The sequence below is a fragment of the Lissotriton vulgaris genome, chromosome 1_2 (genome assembly GCF_964263255.1).
Source record: "Lissotriton vulgaris chromosome 1_2, aLisVul1.2, whole genome shotgun sequence".
NCBI lineage: Eukaryota > Metazoa > Chordata > Amphibia > Caudata > Salamandridae > Lissotriton > Lissotriton vulgaris.
Genome location: NC_141686.1, coordinates 327,459,538 through 327,481,816, shown reverse-complemented (window position 1 = coordinate 327,481,816; position 22,279 = coordinate 327,459,538). Strand labels below are relative to the sequence as shown.

The following is a 22,279-nucleotide window of genomic DNA, read 5'->3' as shown; positions in this document are numbered from 1 at the left end:
TTAAATAGACTATCTAACAGTCCGCATATCAAACCATTCAATGTGCAAAATATCTTGCACTCAGTATTCGCATATGCGGATAATATTGCGGTGGCGACAGTGAATCCGGTTGAGGCTTTAGTGGAGATTGAGCGGCTGGCCTATGAATTCGGTCAAGTCTCAGAATACAAATTAAATTCCTCAAAAACACAAGTTTTATGCACGGACAACATACAAATCACGGACCCCAGAGTTGTCTCGGAAGTAATGTATTTGGGTATTAAAATAAAGACATCTATGAAAGACATAGTAGATGTTAACTGGGCCACCACACTACAACATATAAAAGAATCTCTAGATCGATGGGGACGTCTTCAGTTAACAATAATTGGAAGAGGTAATATCATTAAGATGAGTATTTTATCAAAAGCATTATATTTATTTAGAGCCATCCCCTTTGAGATTCCTTTAAACTACTCGCAACAACTACTATATTTATGTGCGAGATTTCTCTGGGCCCCGGGGAAATCCCGTCGGGCGATGAGATTGATGACTCTTCCTATTGAAAGAGGCGGTCGAGCTATTCCTGACTTTTTGTTGTATTTTTATGTATGCTTTTTGCAAAGAATGCATTTACCATTAACTGGGAAGCAGGTAGAGGAAGTGGCTGAAGCACCATCTATATTTTATTTACTTCTAGGGAACCAAGCCAGGAGTTGTTTATATAAAGAACTTGAAGGTAACTACTATAAAAGAACTCGATTTAAAGTTTTGGAATCAGCTTTTAAAGTCTGGAGGAAGGTATCCAGAATGATAAAGCGAGGGAAGTTCGCATATTATACACCCTTTAATGCAGATAAAATACTCCCTTCTGTTTTTTGGCATCGGGTGGCATAACGCAAATTGGGGATTTGTTTGAACCAACTGGGCTCATATTAACATATGAGAATTTGGTACTAAAATACCAACTGACTAATACTTCCTTTTTTAAATACCTTCAAGTTCGGGATTTTTTAACCCGAAAGCACATTCAACCAGTCTCTAATGCCCTAGTCGAGGCTATCCAATCTCGGAAAAAAATTGGTATTTTATATAACATATTGATGCATTATAGACCAGATGATTTACAGAAACATAACATATATTGGCAGGCTCAGCTGAGGGAACCGGATTCGTCAATAGAAGATGCGATTTTGATGTCTAAAAAAGCTTTTCTGTCTGCTAATTTAAATGCTCAATTCTTTAAGACCGTATTTAGATTATATTATACTCCAGAGCGGATAATTAAATGGGGCACACTATATGATGCTTTCGATGTGGGAGTGATAGCGCCGATAGCACATATTTTTTAGTTGTAGCAAACTGCATCAATTTTTGACTAGCAGAGAAAAGTTTCTCACTACGATTATTCATACTACTGTTAAGATTTCCCCAGCACTTATGTTATTAGGTGTAGGGCAAAATGTGGGAAATGGAACTGCTTTATATAAATATAGGCATTTTTTATTTGTAGCTATAACTGCAGCACGTTTGTGTATCGCATCAGATTGGTTACAAGTGGAACCTCCAGCATTCGAATTTTGGCGAGCCAAATTATATAATCAGTATGAATTAGAATGGAGTCTTTATGCCATAAAAGGGGTAAAAAAACGGAGACTTGGCATGTTGATCTGGGGTGTAATTAATGAACATTTAGATACGTGACATAGCGAAGTGTTACTAGTGTTAATTGTGTTAACTTTTAACTATATAATTTGTTAATTTTTTCCTTGTGTTGTCAACTTGCTCCAACTGTGGAATAAAAAATATTTTTAAAAAAAAGAGATACCTTTACATACACTCACACCAATATATCATGGGATAACTACATGAGATACCTTTACATACACGCAAGCCATTATATCATATGATAACTACATGAGATACCTTTACATACACGCAAGCCATTATATCATGGGATAACTACATGAGATACCTTTACATACACTCACACCATTATATCATGGGATAACTACATGAGATACCTTTACATACACTCAAGCCATTATATCATGGGATAACTACATGAGATACCTTTACATACACGCAAGCCATTATATCATATGATAACTACATGAGATACCTTTACATACACTCAAACCATTATATCATATGATAACTACATGAATTACCTTTACATACACTCAATCCATTATATCATGGGATAACTACATGAGATACCTTTACATTCACTCAAACATTGCTATAATAGGATAACTACATGTGATACCTTTACATACACTCAAGCCATTATATCATAAGATAACTATATGAAATGCATTTACATTAGGGGTGGGCGAAATATTCTGTTCCACCCGTGGAATTGACAGAATTGTGGCCACTTCGGGTTACTCTTCAACACAGAGTTCTGTCCAAATTCCGGCAATGGCTATCAGGCTGACTTTTACTCATTTGAGGCTCCAGAATATGCGAGCTGCTGAGAGTGAGTGAGAATTGGCATCTCCTAGCACAATTTTCTAACGTAGGTGATTGCTGGCGCTTGCGAGCAGTTGTGGCCAGAGGGCTACCATTGGAGTAGATTTGCTGCCACTCAAGTAGATTTTCTACTGAGCACCAGCAACATCACCACGAATAACCGAGTGCTCTTGCGCAACACACGGTGCAGTTTGTGCTGATTTTTAGCGCTGCTCACGTTACCGGTGGTAAATTATAGTGCGAGCTGCATATTTTACACCTATCGGCAGAATTCTGTGGAATGTCATGGAGTTTTCCGTAACTCTGCTAGTTGTGCCCCTCATGGGGAGGTGTGGTGCAGTGGTCAGGGCAGCTAACTTCAGAGCAAAGAGCTCATGGTTCGATCCCTGGCTCCGGCGGCGGATCAGCCAGCACCTTGTGACTCTGGGCAATAGCTCACTTAATTTCTACGATGGACCCCAGCGCCTTGGGACCCATAAGGGTGAGTAGTTTGCGCTTTACAAATACTGGATTCACGATTTTATTTTACCCCTAATTTGCATACACTGAAACAAAGACCTAGTGGGGATCCAGCTGGGATTCAAGGTATGGGTTTTACATTTTTGCAATAAACATTTTCACATTATACACTGTTGGACTTGGCCCTTTTCACAGAAATGTTTTGCTTTTTGCTTCCCCTAATTCAGGATGTCTCCCCTTTATAATGTAATTGTATAGGCCCTGCAAGGTTGTAATGCCCTGTGTATTATTGAAATCAATGATAGGTACAGGTGCCCTCTTCCCTCAACATGGCTGCCATAGGCCCCTGCTACTGCAGTGTGGACTTGTTAAGGCGCATTCTAGTTGCCAGGAGCTGGCAGGGACTCCCAACAATGTTGCCATTCCAGCCTGCCCATAGCCAGAATGCTGGAACCTCCTAGAAGCTCCTGGAACCTTCCAGAACAGGGGAGGTGACACCAACTGCCACTTCCAACTGCCAACTGACGCTATATAAGCAAGGGAGGGAACTTTTTCTAGTCAGTTGGGGCATCACTGACCTGGGGAACCCACGCAGGAGTTTTAGGAGGGAGGGCCTAGTGAGGAACCTATGCTACTGGGAGTGACAGGATTTAGGTGCTGCCTCTTAAGCTGGGTGAGGTGTCCCAAGCTAGCCCCCTGATCTGGCCCAGTGGTAGGGAACCCCAGGGTCCATCTGCAGTGACTGAGGAGAAACTCTTCAAGCTTTCAACTCAAACCCCCTCCTCTCCTCAGCAACCTCAAGAAACAAGCAACTAAGGGCGCAGAACCATCCAAGCGCCAAGAAAACTGCTTTCCTGTGACCAGAGACTGCTGGGGGACCGACCAGGTACTGGACTGTGCTGCCCTGCGCACCCCCTGCCTGCAGTGGGCCCACCTTGCCCGCCTGGTCTCCCCCTGACTGAACTGCTTTACTACCCATCCAGCCTACAGTTCTTGCCAAGCTGTGTAGAAAGCGCTATAATCTGCTCCCTTTGTCCCCAGCGCTGTTCTGACTGAGCAAGTGGCATTCCTGACTGGAATTCTCCACCCGCGTTGTTGCCTGATTCCCCTCACTGTCAAGTGCTGGTTCCTAACTGCCCGGAACACCAAGCGCTCTCCTGAGCTGACTGATTTGGACCCCAAGAGTAGCGCTGCGGAGTCTGTCATCGCCGCCGCGAGGCGCTGTTGTTATCCCCACTCACCGCCGCAGCCCGGGGCTGCCGTGCCGTCCGAGGCTCCCGAGGAGGTCTGGCGTTCGTTGCGGCCCACGTGACACCCCTGTGGCGACCTGCGCCAGCTTCTATTGCCCCCGCGGCGGCCCCCGTATATGAGGAGAGGGCCGCCGTTCTCCACACGTTGGGCCGTGGTAGGCCCGAAGCCAAGCTGTGCCCGTGTCACGTGACCGGGGAGCTCCTCTGCCCCACCCCCGGGCGCAGAGCTGCCATTGGCTCAGGCAGGCACGCCCTCGAGGCGGGATACGCGGTTGGTTTGAGCCGCCCCGGCCACGATCCTCCCGGCCCCGGCCTCAGAACCTGGCCGGTGGGCCCCTAGACGACCCATAACCAACGCGGAGGGGGCCGTGGAGCCTGAGTGCCCCCTCCTTTCAGCCCCACATCTCGCCCTTGCCCGGGTCCCGGCGCCGGTGCCCAGAAGCCACCCTGCACCGCGCAGGGCCGAGCGAGACCCCCTGAGGGTCGCAGACCCCTCCCTGAAAGCGGAGACTTCGCAAGGGCCCCGGAGGGCCGAAGAACATCAGGTAACCCCCGGGGAGGAGGGCGGTAGTCCCCAGGAGGCCCGAGGTCGCCCCTCCCCCAGGGTAAACTAAGACTGGGCCCCGTTGGCCCCCCCTCCATTGTGCCTCGAGAACTAAGAGGTCTGGGGATAGACACTTTCCCCCCCTATATTGTTTTGCATGCAGGTATCCAGCCTGAAGTGTTCATGGTTACACCCTATTTACAAGCCTATTAATGGAAGGGTGATTTACTTTATTGTACTGAATTTCTTACAGGGGCGAGCTTCTACAGCTCCTGAAGGGATCAAACTGCGATGTGTTTTGATTCATCCTAATGGTATTCTGATGATCTGATCCTGGGGTCGCAAAACGATCGGAATTCACAAGAAGAAAAGCTTGTGGCTGTGTTCTTTGAAGTTATCTGTTGTACTGAAGGTACTTGATGAAATGTTTTATCACTTCCTATGAAGTACAGTTTAGAAGGCATCCACAGGAGGTTTAATGTGGTACTTTAATGCAATGCTATGGTCGCTTCTTGTAGGATCCTCCAGGTTTATGAAAGTACCCTCTTTGCCTGCTGAAGAGTATGATGCGACAGGCTGTGTTATTTAATGTTTCATTGCTCAGATGAGCTGGTTATTACTTTAATGACAAGTCTTACTGACACTGCCTAATGAAATGCGTAAATGAAATACCAATGATTTGCTAAATGCATTACTTGCTTGATCCAAAGGCTATATAAAAGAACTTGATTTGCAAATACAACTACTGGTGTGGTCTCCATTATTGCGCCCACTGTGTGTCTCATTGGATGAGTGTGTTAAGAAGCTGCTTTACACGCAAGCCCCTGGCTGCCTTCCTGCTCGAGCCATGCAACCCCTGGAGAGCTGGTGGTCCCGGTTCTTACATTGGTGGCGAGCGGTGGGATCCAGGACCTGTAGCTACTTAACACCCTCCAGTGGGACAGAGTGCGCTGCAATTAAGTGGACACCTGTGGTGCTGCAAGCAAACCTAATTGTCCACCACTGTCTAAGTCTGCAAAGTGTGTAGGAACCGGTGTTGACTCAGCATTATTGCCTACGTCATAGAATTTTTCTATCAGGTTGTCTGGCAAAATGGAGTTCCCGCTGGCTGACCTTGATAGGTACACTGTAGTGCGGTTAAGGGAGTTTTGTCAGGGGATGGGGGTGCCTGTGGGGACGAGAGCTGTTAAAGAAGAGCTCCGTGCCGCCTTGAGGGCATGGGTAAGGGCCCACCCAGAAGAGGATGAAGAGGATGGGGAACAGGTCACACACGGGGAGGCGGACACTCAGGAAGACCCAGGCCTACTCAACATTGACATGTCAGACAATGTATTGCCAGGAAGACGTTCCGGTGCGGGGAGTAGTGTATCTAGGGGGAGTGCGTCGTCAAAGGTGTATGAGGACAGGAGGAGGGAGAGGCGATTGAGATTGGAGCTTGCTAAGCTGGAGCACGAGAGGGAGAGAGAAAGGGAAGATAGAGAGTTTTCTATGGAAAGAGAGAGATTAGCAATGGAGGAGAGGAGGATGGCGCACGAGCTTCAGCTCAAGGAGTTGGAGCTGAAAGCTTTACAATTAAGTGCATCAGAAACTCCTAATGGTGGCAGCGTACCCGAGGTTCGTGGGAGTGATCCTGAAGGGAGTGGTGCCGGGATCTTCCGACCCAGCGAGGCGGGAGAGGTGAGGAGAAGCCCAGCTAGGTCCCAGGAAAGTGAGAGGGTTGTAGGGCCTCACATCCCATCTACAGGAGGGAGTGAGACGGGAAGGTGTCCCGAGGTGCCCCAACCGCAGTCACAGGGCCTGGAGAGTTCCATAAGGGGACCCCAGGTTGGGAACCTAGGCTGTCCTGACGTGCCTTCTAGTAAAAGGGATCCCCTCATGCCAGTAGAACCCGGAGCATCCGTAATCCGAGCTCCAGTGGTTCGGGGTTCGGACCAGTCGCAGGGTTTAGATCCTGGACTGGGGTTCCAGGTTCAGGAGTTCCTGACCTGGAGGGTGGGGTACCTGTAATCCAGGTCCCTACTGAATTGACTTCCCGGGGTACTTCTCCCGGTGGGAGAGTGCGGAACTCTGGAAGGGGATGCGGAGGGAGGAAGGACTCTCCTCCGTCTCCGGCTCAGCCACAGGGCGCAGATCCCGGTTTGGGGGGCCAGGTCGAGGATTTTCCGGACCTGGCAGGTGGGACATCTGTAATCAGAGTCCCCCGGATGTGACTATCAGGGGTACTTCTCCGGGTAGGAGGGTGCGGAACTCTGGGAGGGAGTGCAGGGGGAGGGAGGACTCGCCCCTGTCACCAGTTCAACCTGAGGGTTTGGACTCCAGGTGGGACGAGAAGTGGCAGTTTGGAGCTGTAAGGAGGAGAAGGAGAGTGGTCAAATGGTACTACGGGCCTGGGGCTACTGTCCCCCACTCTGAGAGAGAGTTAGGGCCAGAGACTTTTGGACTGTCTAGAGGCCAGTCCTGGCCACATCCCACTAGGGAACACCAGTGGGATGGTTTGAATGGTGAAGATCTGGCAGATGCCATGGAAGTAACGGGCCTGCGTCCACCTTTTTCCGCCCCAAGCAGGGAAGACAATCAAGGTGATGATTGGTCTACCCTGGCTTTTGGCTGGGGGGGAGATGTGTTGGACTTGGCCCTTTTCACAGAAATGTTTTGCTTTTTGCTTCCCCTAATTCAGGATGTGCCCCCTTTATAATGTAATTGTATAGGCCCTGCGAGGTTGTAATGCCCTGTGTAATATTGAAATCAATGATAGGTACAGGTGCCCTCTTCCCTCAACATGGCTGCCATAGGCACCTGCTACTGCAGTGTGGTCTTGTTAATGCGCATTCTAGTTGCCAGGAGCTGGCAGGGACTCCCAACAATGTTGCCATTGCAGCCTGCCCATAGCCAGAATGGTCGAACACCCTAGAAGCTCCTGGAACCTTCCAGATCAGGGGAGGTGACACCAACTGCCAATTCCAACTGCCAACTGACGCTATATAAGCAAGGAAGGGAACATTTTCTAGTTAGTTGGAGCATCACTGACCTGGGGAACCCACGCAGGAGTTTTAGGCGGGAGGGCCTAGTGAGGAACCTATGCCACTGGGAGTGACAGGATTTAGGTGCTGCCTCTTAAGCTGGGTGAGGTGTCCCAAGCTAGCCCCCTGATCTGGCCCAGTGGTAGGGAACCCCAGGGTCCATCTGCAGTGACTGAGGAGAAACTCTTCAAGCTTTCAACTCAAACCCCCTCCTCTCCTCAGCAACTTCAAGAAACAAGCAACTAAGGGCGCAGAACCATCCAAGCGCCAAGAAAACTGCTTTCCTGTGACCAGAGACTGCTGGAGGACCGACCAGGTACTGGACTGTGCTGCCCTGCTCACCCCCTGCGTGCAGTGGGCCCACCTTGCCCCCCTGGTCTCCCCCTGACTGAACTGCTTTACTACCCATCCAGCCTACAGTTCTTGCCAAGCTGTGTAGAAAGCGCTATAATCTACTCCCTTTGTGCCCCAGCGCTGTTCTGACTGAGCAAGTGGCATTTCTGACTGGAATTCTCCACCCGCGCTGTTGCCTGATTCCCCTCACCGTCAAGCACTGGTTCCTAACTGTCCGGAACACCAAGCGCTCTCCTGAGCTGACTGATTTGGGCCCCAAGAGTAGCGCTGCGGAGCCTGTCATCGCCGCCGCGAGGCGCTGTTGTTATCCCCACTCACCGCCGCTGCCCGGGGCTGCCGTGCCGTCCGAGGCACCCGAGGAGGTCGCGCGTTCGTCGCGGCCGACGGGACTCCCCTGTGGCGACCTGCGCCAGCTTTAATTGCCCCCACGGCGGCCCCCGTATGTGAGGAGAGGTCTGCCGTTCTCCACACGTTGGGCCGCGGTAGGCCCGAAGACAAGCTGTGCCCGTGTCACGTGACCGGGGAGCTTCTCTGCCCCGCCCCCGGGCGCCGCGCTGCCATTGGCTCAGGCAGGTGCGCCCTCGAGGCGGGCTACGCGGTTGGTTGGAGCCGCCCCGGCCACGATCCTCTCAGCCCCGGCCTCAGAACCTGGCCGGTGGGCCCTGAGATGACCCATAAACAACGCGGAGGGGGCCGTGGAGCCTGAGTGCCCCCTCCTTTCAGCCCCACATCTCACCCTTGCCCGGGCCCCGGTGCCCAGAAGCCACCCTGCACCGCGCCGGGCCGAGCGAGACCCCCGGAGGGTCGCAGACCCCTCCCTGAAAGCGGAGACTTCGCAAGGGCCCCGGAGGGCCGAAGAACATCAGGTAACCCCCGGGGAGGAGGGCGGTAGTCCCCAGGAGGCCCGAGGTCGCCCCTCCCCCGGGGTGAACTAAGACTGGGCCCCGTTGTCCCCCCCCCCCCCTCCATTGTGCCTCGAGAACTAGGTGGTCTGGGGATAGACACTTTCCCCCCTATATCGTTTTGCATGCAGGTATCCAGTCTGAAAAGTTCATGGTTACACCCTATTTACAAGCCTATTAATGGAAGGGTGATTTACTCAATTGTACTGAATTTCTTACAGGGGCGGGCTTCTACAGCTCCTGAAGGGATCAAACTGTGATGTGTATTGATTAATTCTAATGGTATTCTGATGATCGGATTCTGGGTCGCAAAACGATCAGTATTCACAAGAAGAAATGCTTGTGGCTGTGTTCTTTGAAGTTATCTGTTGTACTGTAAGTACCTGATGAAATGTTTTATCACTTCCTATGAAGTACAGTTTAGAAGGCATCCACAGGAGGTTTAATGTGGTACTTTACTGCAATGCTATGGTCGCTTCTTGTAGGATCCTCCAGGTTTATGAAAGTACCCTCTTTGCCTGCTGAAGAGTATGCTGCGACAGGCTGTGTTATTTAATGTTTCATTGCTCAGATGAGCTGGTTATTACTTTAATGACAAGTCTTTACTGAAACTGCCTAATGGAATGCGTAAATGAAATACCAATGATTTGCTAAATGCATTACTTGCTTGATCCAAAGGCTATATAAAAGAACTTGATTTACAAATACAACTACTGGTGTGGTCTCCATTATTGCGCCCACTGTGTGTCTCATTGGATGAGTGTGTTAAGTAGCTGCTTTACACGCAAGCCCCTGGCTGCCTTCCCGCTCGAGCCATGCTACCCCCTGGAGAGCTGGTGGTCCCGGTTCTTACACACACATTTCCAATTGGTGGAACAGGGCTATAAATTGATTTGACTGGAATTACAATGTTTTTGTGCTAAAACTGGAATAGGATCATATGTTTCCAGGCTTCTATTTCAGAAAGCTAGCCACAAGGTCACATCCCCTCTTCTTAGACACTTTAGGATCACCGTACCTTACACTGGGAGTCTTTCATAACCTCTGAAACCTGTCAAGCTATGACGAGGTGCCCCTTGCAGATGTCAGCAGAGACCTGTGAAAAGTAGGATAAAACATACAATGACTGGGAAACCCAGCATTTATGGTTACAGGTTGTATTGAATTCTAGGTTTAAAGAAAACAATGCTTAAATTCTGTAGCGTTTTATATACTGTAGGTTGATAGACATTTATATTTGTGATTAATCTCACCTTTTACCCAGCCTAGTAATCTAGATTTGATTTAATCCTGGCTTCTGTATATTTTTCAAACATTTCCTTTAAACTTCAATAAAGATGCTTTCACTTCACTATGACTGCATCATTACATTTTGTTCCTAGTTCTGGTTTAGCTGATGACATTAAGAACTAGAAGTTTGAAGAGTTTCTAACATTGGTGTCAGATAACATAGCAAAGAACAATGTCAGCATCAAATTACCTTGAAAACTGTAACTAATCAAGCTCTAAACATTACTGAACTTGATGCCAGACCAATAGGAATCCGCTTAATACAATGTGGAAGACTACTGTGCCTTGTTCAACAAAGGTAGCATTTCCTGTTTGTTAACTACGGCATTCCAATCCACCCAGATATTAATATTCACGCCCCTCAAATCTACACACATCCTGCTGGAGCCATCAATTTGCACTTTACTATGGAAGAAAGCTACTCCAATGCTTCTTTCGATTCAATCGGTCCTATTTTGCCTCACTGGTCAATTTTAACCTTCAGTGATTTGATATAAAAGGTCCATTCTAGACCACAAGTGTTTCCTCAACACAACCTGGAGAAATCTTTCAGGATTCCTAATTAAACTATGATACGCAGGGATTATGTTAATCTAAATCTCCTAACTCTGAACCCGTTAGACTGGAATGATCCGCCTTTGGGCTGCTGTCAATTCCAGAACCTATGTAAAATTGGCACACATATACATCTTCACCGAGTGTTACCTGTTTTGATCTATATCGTATTAATTAATCAGTAGGTTTTGGAACTCTAGAGAGTGTTAGAATTGGGGGTCTATAGTTGGCAGAGGTAGGTAACTTTGACCAAATAGGGACCCTTGCTTCTAGTCAAGGAAAGGGGGGGTACACTCCTGGATAACCCCTTCTTAACCCCTTGGTAGCTTGGCACGAGCAGACAGGCTTATCTCAGAGGCAGTGTGTAAAGCATTTGTGAACACATACATAATACAGCGAAAACACTACAAATGGACACCACACCAGTTTACAAAAATAAGTAATCTTTACTAGACTTAACACAAGACCAAACAACAAAAATCCACAATACTGTAATCAGTAGGGGTGGGCAGAAAACTCTGTTCCGCTCCGCGGCCAGCAACCCCTGCTCCCCGGCCCGGTACCTGCTTCTGAAAGCAGCCAGGCAGGGGAGAACCTGCACCCTCGGCTGGCTTGCACCCCGGGGCCTGTCGGACGGAGCTCAAGCCCAGGTCCCGGTCCCAGCTTCCAAACCCTAGCCAGGCCGGGGAGAGCCTCCCCCGGCCCCAGTGGGCCACATTCCCCAGCACCCGGACCCTCATCTGGCTTGCAGGACAGGGGGCTCCTGCACCCTAGGACCCTGGGATTAAGCACAGGCCTTGGGCCCGGTCCCAGCTTCCGAACCCTAGCCAGGCCGGGGAAAGCCTCCCCGGGCCTCGGTGGACCCCGTCCCCAGTGCCCCGACCCTTGGCTGGCTTGCAGGACAGGGGGCTCCCGCACCCTGGGACGGAGCACAAGCCCCGGGCCCGGTCCCAGCTTCTGAACCCTAGCCAGGCTGGGGAGAGGCTCCCCAAGCCCCTGTGGACCCCCTTCCCCAACGCCCGGACCCTCGGCTGGCTTGCAGGACAGGAGGCTCCTGCACCCTGGGACCCTGGGACAGAGCTCAAGCCCCAGGCCCGGGCCCAGCTTCCGAACCCTAGCCAGGCACGAGAGAGGCTCCCTGGGCCCCGATGAATGCCCGGACCCTCAGCTGGCTTGCAGGACGGGGGCTCCCGCACCCTGGAACACTGGGACAGAGCACGAGCTCGGGCCTGGTCCCAGCTTCCAAACCCTAGCCAGGCCGGGGAGAGCCTTCCGGTACCCGGAGGACGCCTTCCCCAGCACCCGCACCCTCGGCTGGCTTACATCATCAGTAGGGTAAAACTAACCCGGCTCACGACGGTCTAAACCCAGCGCACGTTCCCTATTAGTGGGTGATATTCCAACGCTTGGTGAATTATGCTTCATAATGATAGGAAGAGCCAACAACTTAGTATCAAAAAGTGATGTCGCTATGAATGCTTGGCCGCCACAAGCCAGTTATCCCTGTGGTAACTTTTATGACACCTCCTGCTTGAAACCAAAAAAGTCAGAAGGATCGTGAGGCCCCGCTTTCACGGTCTGTATTCATTCTGAAAATAGAGATCAAGCTGGCCTTTGCCCTTCTGCTCAGCGGGAGGTTTCTTTCCTCCCTGAGCTCGCCTAAGAAAACCTGCGTTATTGTTTGACAGGTTTTCTGCCCTAGTCAAACTTCCCATCTGCCACTGTCCCCGGAGAGGGTCTGGCCCAGCGGGCGCCGGGCGCTTGGAGCCTGAAGCGAGAGCCCCACAGGGCTCGCCTCACCGGGTAATTGAAAAAACGATAAGAGTAGTGGTATTACACCTGACAGCTTCCACACTGGCTCCGGTGTCTCTAAGAGCCTCCACTCTATGGCCATTGATGTCACCCACTGCCTAATTAATTTACTATTTCCACTCCAATCTACATTAAATTGGGGTAGGTGCTGGACACTGAACCTAATTAAGTTACTATTCCCACTCCAATCTACATTAAAAAGGGGTAGGTGCTGGACACTGAACATAATTAGAGTTTCCTAAAGCGTTTAGGGACATTTTTGCGGGACCTCAGCCACCTTGGGCACCCATCTCCTCATCCAGGGCTACACTCGTCATCTGCCGGGGTGGTGCACCTATGGATGCTGTTTTTTTCTCTCAGGGGTCACTTGGGATCATAGAAACAGTGGCCCGCCTCACCACACTTAAAACATTTTGGGGGTCCCTTATAAACAGGTTTATCTGTCGGGCCCCTGGCTTCCTCTCAGGGGGAGGCTAGAAACCCTTCCCTTGGGGATTACTTTGGGGCCCTTTCTGGAACACCCTCTGTTTACCCTTGTACCCACCGCTCCTCTGCTGGGGACCCTGCCACCTTTGGCTGAGTCTCCCACGCGACCCTTGTGGACCTGGATGCTCACGCAGCAGTCCACCTCCTCAGCAAGCTTCCTAGGAATAGTCAGCCTGCTATGAATCAGGTGCTGGGGTAGCTCTGGAATACAATTATTGGACAAGTGCTCCCATGCAAACAAATCATAGAGCGCCTCATAATTATCCACTTTGCTACCCTTCACCCAACCATCCAAAGCTCTGCAAAAGAAAGACACATATTCTACCCATGTGGTCAAGTCAAGTCAAGTCAAGAGATTTATATAGCGCGCTACATACCCAGAGGGTTTCAAGGCGCTGGAAGAAGGGTGGGGAGTTACTTGTCGAATATCCACGTTTTAAGTTGCTTTCTGAATGCTAGGTGGTTCTGAGTAAGGCGAAGGTGAGTGGGAAGTGAGTTCCAGGTTTTAGCTGCCAGGTAGGAGAAGGATCTACCTCCCATGGTGGTTTTGTTGATGCGAGGTACAGTGGCAAGGGCTTGGTTGGAGGATCGTAGCTGGCGGGAGGGGGTGTAGAAGGACAGTCGTGTGTTGAGGCATTCGGGTCCAAGTTCATAAAGTGCTTTGTGTGCGTGGGTTAGGAGGCGGAAAGTAATCCTCTTATTGACGGGGAGCCAGTGGAGGTTTTTCAGGTGACCAGAGATGTGTTCTTTACGTGGGATGTCTAATATGAGCCTGGCTGAAGCGTTCTGGATGCGTTGGAGTTTTTTCTGGAGTTTTGCGGTGGTACCGGCGTATAGGGTGTTTCCGTAGTCCAGGCGGCTCGTGGCCAGTGCGTGGGTGACCGTTTTTATAGTTTCGGTGGGGATCCAGCGAAATGTTTTTTTGAGCATGCGAAGAATGTTGAAGCAAGATGAAGAAACGGCGTTGACTTGTCTGTTCATCGAAAGTGAGGAATCCAGGATGACGCCCAGGTTCCGTGCGTGGTCCGTCGGGATGGGTGCTTTTCCAAGGGCCTCTGGCCACCAAGAGTCATCCCAGGCGGAGGGGGAGGTGCCTAGGATGAGGACTTCTGTTTTGTCTGAGTTCAGTTTCAGACGGCTGTGCTTCATCCATTCGGCTACTTCTTTCATTCCTTCGTGCAGGTTGGTTTTGGCAGTGTTAGGGTCTCTGGTGAGTGATAGGATCAGTTGAGTGTCATCGGCGTAGGAGATGATGTTGAGGTTGTGTTGGCGTGCGATGACCGCGAGGGGGCTCATGTATACGTTAAAGAGGGTGGGGCTGAGTGAAGATCCATGTGGTACGCCGCAGATGACTTCAGTGGCCTCTGACTTGAATGGTGGAAGGCGGACTCTCTGGGTTCTTCCGGTAAGGAACGAGGTGATCCATTCCAGTGCTTTTCCTTGGATTCCGACGTTTCTGAGGCGCTGTAGAAGGGTGCTATGACAGACTGTGTCGAAGGCTGCGGAGAGGTCGAGGAGGATGAGGGCGACTGTGTCTCCATCGTCCAGTAGAGTTCGAATGTCGTCTGTTGCTGCGATGAGGGCGGTTTCAGTGCTGTGTTTGGCTCGGAAGCCGGACTGTGAGGAGTCGAGGGATTTGTTGGTTTCGAGGAAGGCGGCGAGCTGGTTGTTGACCGCTTTCTCGATGACTTTGGCCGGGAATGGAAGGAGCGAGATAGGGCGGTAATTTTTGAGTTCGGTGGGGTCAGCTGTGGGTTTCTTCAGGAGTGCGCTGAGTTCGGCATGTTTCCAACTTTCCGGGAAGGTTGCGGAGTTGAGGGAGCAGTTGATGACGTCTCGGAGGTGCGGAGCTATAATGGAATCAGCTTTGTTGAAGATGTGGTGAGGGCATGGGTCTGTGGGGGATCCTGAGTGGATAGAGTTCATCAGACGGATGGTGTCCTCAGTGGAGATTGGGTTCCAGTCATTGAGGGTGTTCAAGGGGGGTGGGGGTCCTGCAGAGGGTTGGGAGGGTTGGTCTTCGGGTCGGTTGTCGAAGCTGTTGTGGATGTCTGCAATTTTGTTGTGGAAGAATGAGGCTAGGGAGTCTCAGAGGGCTTGAGAGGGGGTGATGTCGTTGGAGTTGGCTGAGGGGTTGGTAAATTCCTTGACGATGTTGAATAATTCCTTGCTGTTGTGGGCGTTGCTATCTAGTCGGTCCTTGAAAGCGGCTTTCTTGGCATTCCGGATCAGTTGGTGGTGTATGCGGGTGGCGTTTTTGAAGGTGTCCTTGGTGCTGGTGTTTGGGTCTTTTTTCCAGGCCTTCTCAAGGGAGCGACAGAGTTTCTTGGATTTCTTAAGATCATCGTTGAACCAGGAGGCCTTCTTGCTGCCTAGTTTGATAAGTCGTTTTTTTCAGTGGTGCTAGGATGTCGGCGCTGTTGGATAACCATTGGGTGAGGTTAGTGGCTGCTTGGTCGGGGTTTGAGGAGTGGGCAGGGGGGTTTTGAAGAAGCGATGAGGAGATCTGGTCGATGGTGATTTTGTTCCAGTTTCTACGCAGAGTGGGTTGAGGATGGTTGTTGGTAGGGGTCTTGTTGTAGGTAAAGTGAACGCAGCTGTGGTCCGTCCAATGGAGAGTAGTGGTGTGGCTGAAGGAGACATGTTTGCTGGAGGTGAAGATAGGGTCGAGTGTGTGACCTGCGATGTGGGTGGGGGTAGTGACAAGTTGCGCAAGTCCGAGGTTGGCGAGGTTGTCCAAAAGGGTGGTGGTGTTGCGGTCATTGTACTTTTCAAGGTGAAAGTTGAGGTCTCCCAAAAGGATGTAATCCTCGGAGGGGAGCGCGTGTGGAGTGACGAAGCCGTGATGTCTTCACTAAATTGTGCGCGGGGTCCTGGTGGCCTGTAGAGGAGGGTGCCTCTGAGTGTGGTCTTGGGGTCGATGTGGATCTGGAAGTGAAGGTGTTCAGTGTTGGCGAGATTGACGTCTGAGCTGGTTGAGATGCGGATGGATTTCTTATGGGCGATAGCGATGCCTCCTCCTGTTTGGCCGGTACGGTCCTTGCGAATGATCTTATAGCCTTCCGGGATGACAATGGTGATGTCTGGGGCTGATGTGGCGTTCATCCATGTTTCTGTTAGGAAGGCGACGTCCGGAGAGATGGTGTTTAGTAGATTCCAGAGGTCAATGGCGTGCCTGTGGACCGAGCGGGTGTTGAGCAGGATGCATTGTAGGTGGGTGGGGTCGGATATCTGTTGTGTGTTCGTAGATGAGGAGTTGTTCTTGGTGCCGTCGAACTTGCAGGAGTAGCAGGAGAAGGGTCCATGGAGGTGTCCGGGAGCGGCTTGGACGCAGTTGGGGAGTCAGCCGGGGTTAAGGGCTAGGAGGGTGGAGGCGCCGTAAGTAATGCGGGGGGGCTGGGCATTGCGAGGACCAGGGGCTCTGGCGCTGGGCGCGGTCCAGGCGCGGACGGGCGTAGACGGGCTTACCTTTGGCGCACCTTCGGCGCGACTGGGGCGCGAACGCTGCGCGTGGACGCTGCGCGTTAGGTCATTGGTCATAAATGGATGGTGGAGGGGCGGAGCGTGGGAGGGGCAGCAGCTGGGAGGCGGTGGCGGGAGGAGGGGCGGACCAGGGGAAAACAACATCACAAAATGGAGGGTCAAAGGTGAGCACAGACAGGGGCAGCAAATGCACAGAGTGTTTAGGAAAAAGAGCCTTAAACGTAGACTCCAGTTTCTTGCAATTCCTAAATCTTTGTCTGTACAACTCTGGGGTCAAAGCATCTCTGGACATTAGGGCTCCCTTCATGTGGCCATCCGACACGTTATCCTCTGTAGGTAAATCTAACAAGGTGTGCCGCCCATCACTAACAAAGCGGCCTCATAACAACACACCCCAATCCTTCTCAGGGACCCATTGAGCCAACATTGCAGCTTCATAAACCCTGAATCATTGACCAATATCCTCATGTTTGTGGAAATCCTTAACTACTTCTTTGGGGATGTAGGCCCTTGTTTCTACAGGCACCAGTGGTGCGCTGCCACCAGAGGGAGGGGCCTCTAAGCTTTTCCAATTCCCTCAACACTCTCTCATGTTCAAAATGCATTTTCTTTTCCTCTAAGGCTAACTTCTTCATTTTTAATTCCATCCCATCTTCTATTTTCTTGCCTTCTATGTCCTTCTGACCATCTATTTTGAGCATGGCTAGCTCCAACTTATGCACTCTCTCCCTCTCCGTGTCCTCCAGCCCTCAAGGGGACAGGCCCTTGGAAGAAACATGGCTGCCCACCCTGGAAGGTAATTTCTCCCCGGTTGGGCCCAATGGCGCCTCAAGCTGCCCAACTGAATTCTCTGCCTCCCCCACCAGCTCTTCAGGATGCTCACTGGTATTCCTAGATTCCATCTAAACAACAAGGAGCTATAGAGGGAAAATTTTAAGCTAGATCACCCTCCACCCATCAATTATTCAAACAACAAGAATCTGGCTATCAGGGCACTCCTCACTCTTTTTAGTAGGACCGAAGTCAGGGGGTATTTACCTCAACCCAACAATTGTTTCAATAATTACACAGTCTAGTACGGTCCTCTATGCCCAGAATATTAGGTTAACTTAAAAAGGAATCACAAAACAGGTGTATGTCAGACCACTCACAACAACACATCCAATTGACATTAGAATATGTGTCCCACCAAAAATGTGTGTGAAAAAGAGAAAGTGCCTCACGTGCGCACCACCAGAGGAACTAGTGGCAGGTTCTCACCAGCTTGCCCACATATTCATCATCGGCAACTTTCTCATATAGAGTGAAAAATATGTATAGTGTCCAGTAAAATAAATGTGTAGAGGTGTGCCTAATGAGAGAATCAGTAATAGAAAAAAGAAAACAAGACCCAGTGAAGTGGCAGAGACCAAATTGTCTCAAACAAGATAAAAATGAGCTAAGACTCACATACACAATTAGACCCTTTAATCCAAAATCGTGAGCTTGCCCAATATTAAAAACAAAGCATGTTATATACCCGTTCTAAGTAGGCCAACATGTTTAATTGCCTTTTTTCTATACCGAAAATTTGTCAGGGCTCCGAGGTCATAGATCTCCTCACTGGACATCTGACTGTATACATAGAGTGACAAGTGGGAGCCACGGGCCCGCGTACCAGCTCCCACAATGTCAGGGGATGTGTATTTCATTCACTATATCCCTTTTCAAGGACAGCACAACCGTTGCTTATTTAACGCGATTCCACAGCCGTCTTACATTTGATAACAGCGCAGAGTGGATGCTGGTGTGTATTTGGTGACAGCGCAGTATGGATGCTTGCATGTATTTGGTCACAGGGCAGTATGAATGCTGGGAAATATTTGGTAACAGTGGAGTATGGACACTGGTATGTATGTGGTATCAGCACATTATGGATGCTGGTGTGTATTTGGTAACAGCACAGTATGGATGCTGGTGTGTATTTGGTAACAGCGCAGTGCGGATGCTGGCGTGTATTTGGTAACAGCTCAGTGTGGATGCTGGTGTGTATTTGGCAACAGCGCAGTATGGATGCTGGTGTGTATTTGGTAACAGCGCAGGGTGGATGCTGGCGTGTATTTGGGTACAGCGCAGTGTGGATGCTGGCGTGTATTTGTTAACAGCGCAGTATGGATGCTGGGGTGTATTTGGTAACAAGGCAGTAAGGATGCTGGTGTGTATTTGTAACAGCGCCGTGTGGATGCTGGCGTGTATTTGGGTACAGCGCAGTGTGGATGCTGGCATGTATTTGGGTACAGCGCAGTGTGGATGCTGGCATGTATTTGGGTACAGCGCAGTGTGGATGCTGGCGTGTGTTTATAACAGCACAGTGTGGATGCTGGCGTGTATTTGTAACAGTGCAGTGTGGATGATGGTGTGTATTTGGGTACAGGGCAGTGTGGATGCTGGCATGTATTTGGGTACAGCGCAGTGTGGATGCTGGCATGTATTTGGGTACAGGGCAGTGTGGATGCTGGCATGTATTTGGGCACAGCGCAGTGTGGATGCTGGCATGCATTTGGGTACAACGCAGTGTGGATGCTGTTGTGTATTTGGGTACAGTGCAGTGTGGATGATGGTGTGTATTTGGGTACAGCGCAGTGTGGATGCTGGCATGTACTTGGGTACAGCGCAGTGTGGATGCTGGCGTGTGTCTATAAAAGCACAGTGTGGATGCTGGCGTGTGTTTATAACAGCGCAGTGTGGATGCTGGTGTGTATTTGGGTACAGCGCAGTGTGGATGCTGGCGTGTTTTTGGGTACAGGACAGTGTGGATGCTGGCGTTTATTTGGGTACAGCGCAGGGTGGATGCTGGTGTGTATTTGGGTACAGTGCAGGGTGGATGCTGGCGTGTATTTGGGTACAGCGCAGGGTGGATGCTGGTGTGTATTTGGGTAATGTGCAGGGTGGATGCTGGCGTGTATTTGGGTACAGCGCAGTGTGGATGCTGGTGTGTATTTGGTAACAGTGCAGTGTGGATGCTGGTGTGTATTTGGGTACAGGGCAGTGTGGATGCTGTCATGTATTTGGGTACAGAGCAGTGTGGATGCTGGCGTGTATTTGGGTACAGGGCAGTGTGGATGCTGGCATGTATTTGGGTACAGCGCAGTGTGGATGCTGGCATGTATTTGGGTACAACGCAGTGTGGATGTTGTTGTGTATTTGGGTACAGTGCAGTGTGGATGATGGTGTGTATTTGGGTACAGCGCAGTGTGGATGCTGGCATGTATTTGGGTACAGCGCAGTGTGGATGCTGGGGTGTGTCTATAACAGCGCAGTGTGGATGCTGGCGTGTGTTTATAACAGCGCAGTGTGGATGCTGGTGTGTATTTGGGTACAGCGCAGTGTGGATGCTGGCGTGTTTTTGGGTACAGGACAGTGTGGATGCTGGCGTTTATTTGGGTACAGCGCAGGGTGGATGCTGGTGTGTATTTGGGTACAGTGCAGGGTGGATGCTGGCGTGTATTTGGGTACAGCGCAGGGTGGATGCTGGTGTGTATTTGGGTACAGCGCAGGGTGGATGCTGGTGTGTATTTGGGTACAGCGCAGTGTGGATGCTGGCATGTATTTGGGTACAGCGCAGGGTGGATGCTGGTGTGTATTTGGGTACAGCGCAGTGTGGATGCTGGCGTGTATTTGGGTACAGCTCAGAGTGGATGCTGGCGTGTATTTGGGTACAGCGCAGGGTGGATGCTGGTGTGTATTTGGGTACAGCGCAGGGTGGATGCTGGTGTGTATTTGGGTACAGCGCAGTGTGGATGCTGGCGTGTATTTGGGTACAGCTCAGAGTGGATGCTGGCGTGTATTTGGGTACAGCGCAGGGTGGATGCTGGTGTGTATTTGGGTACAGCTCAGAGTGGATGCTGGCGTGTATTTGGGTATAGCGCAGTGTGGATGCTGGCATGTATTTGGGTACAGCGCAGTGTGGATTCTGGCGTGTGTCTATAACAGCGCAGTGTGGATGCTGGCGTGTGTTTATAACAGCGCAGTGTGGATGCTGGTGTGTATTTGGGTACAGCGCAGTGTGGATGCTTGCGTGTTTTTGGGTACAGCTCAGAGTGGATGCTGGCGTGTATTTGGGTACAGCGCAGTGTGGATTCTGGCGTGTGTCTATAACAGCGCAGTGTGGATGCTGGCGTGTGTTTATAACAGCGCAGTGTGGATGCTGGCGTGTTTTTGGGTACAGGACAGTATGGATTCTGGCGTGTATTTGTAACAGCGCAGTGTGGATGCTGGTGTGTATTTGTAACAGCGCAGTGTGGATGCTGGTGTGTATTTGGGTACAGTGCAGTGTGGATGCTGGCGTGTGTTTATTATATTCATGCGCACAGGTTGTGCAGTGATTGTTTTCACAGGATATTTTGTGAGGCAGAATCCCGGCTCCCCCAGCCTCATCCCTGTTTTCCTCTGCACATGTTGTCCGCTCCTCTCTGACCCGTCTCTATTTTTCTTTCCACAGAATGCTCTGGTCGGATGGATATAAAGGCGGACGTGGTGCTTTTAGTCCATAATTTTTTCATTGTAGAGATCGAGCGTTTCCCCCTCCTGAGGTCCTTCTTGGAAGATCTGTTGAGAAGCTTCCACGTGTCCCAGGACTCGGTGCGGTTCAGCCTGGCCCTGTTCGGCTTTGATGCCCGGATAGAGGTCCCCTTCAGCGACTCCCACAACTTCAGTGTCCTGATTGACTCTCTGGGGACCTTGGAACGGATGGACCCTCGTGTTTATATTGGGCGCGCCCTCTCTTTCGTCGGACGGGAGGTGCTGGTCGAGAGCGGGGGGGCCAGAGCCCACGTGCCCAGAGTCCTGGTCCTCATCACACCTCGGGGGTCAGAGGATGATGTCACAGGTCCGGCCCTGGAGCTCCGGGGTGCGGGGGTGGAGGTCTTTGCTGTGGGTGGGAGCCGCACTGAGCTGGAGGCCGTCACCAGCCCCCCGGCTGCAGCCCACGTGTTCATGAGGGACGACTTTGAAGAGCTTCATCAAATGCTGCTGGAGCTGACAGAGTCCATCTGCCTCAGGGTCCAGTACAAACTGAAAACTATACAACACAACCTGCGGGTATAAAAGGGAGACACTCCCGCTTCTTTCAAGGGACACAAGGTGGGGGTCCAGGTAGAGCTCTGTAGTTTAGAATAAAAGCGACAGAACACGTGTCACAGCTAATATTTACCATTTCATGACGAGGCACAGGGAGAAGGGTAAATCGCACTAGTCTCCCTTGGGTGTCTTTCACTTTCTTCACAGCCGGAAATCCCGCCCTCGGACTTCCGGCAGTGGGGAAGGTGGCAGGTGGTGGTGCCTGAAGGAATAATGGAAGGCAGTTGTCTCTCACTTCCTCGCATTTAAAAAACAGTGTGCATGTGATTTAAAAGGGATCTTAGCGCCTTTTTCAAATTTCAGGGAGTTTGCAGAACTTTAAGGGCCTCATTTATGAAAAGTGACGCATCGCTGCACGGTGCGTCGCTTTTCACTGCACCCTCCTTGCGACACCAATGATACTTCATATTTATAGTATGACGCATCATGGTGCAATGAGTTACAGATACGTCAGTATTTCGGACGTATCTGTATGGCGCAAAAGTGACGCATTGCTGGAGTGTGTCACAAAAGTGACGCAACTCCAGCATTGTGTCCTTTCATATGGGGCAA

General features: G+C 50.6%; 1 protein-coding gene across 1 annotated transcript in view; it reads left to right on the top strand.

Annotated features, from left to right (window-relative positions):
• The window catches only part of LOC147736646 (collagen alpha-1(XII) chain-like), a 76,405-nt gene extending 54,669 nt beyond the window's left edge, over positions 1-21,736 (top strand). Inside the window, exon 5 of the mRNA XM_086953410.1 lies at positions 21,090-21,736. Within this exon, the coding sequence (XP_086809536.1) occupies positions 21,090-21,694 (605 nt within the window). The 3' untranslated portion in view covers positions 21,695-21,736. The remainder of the gene's footprint in view (positions 1-21,089) is intronic.
• The last annotated feature ends 543 nt before the right edge of the window (positions 21,737-22,279 follow it).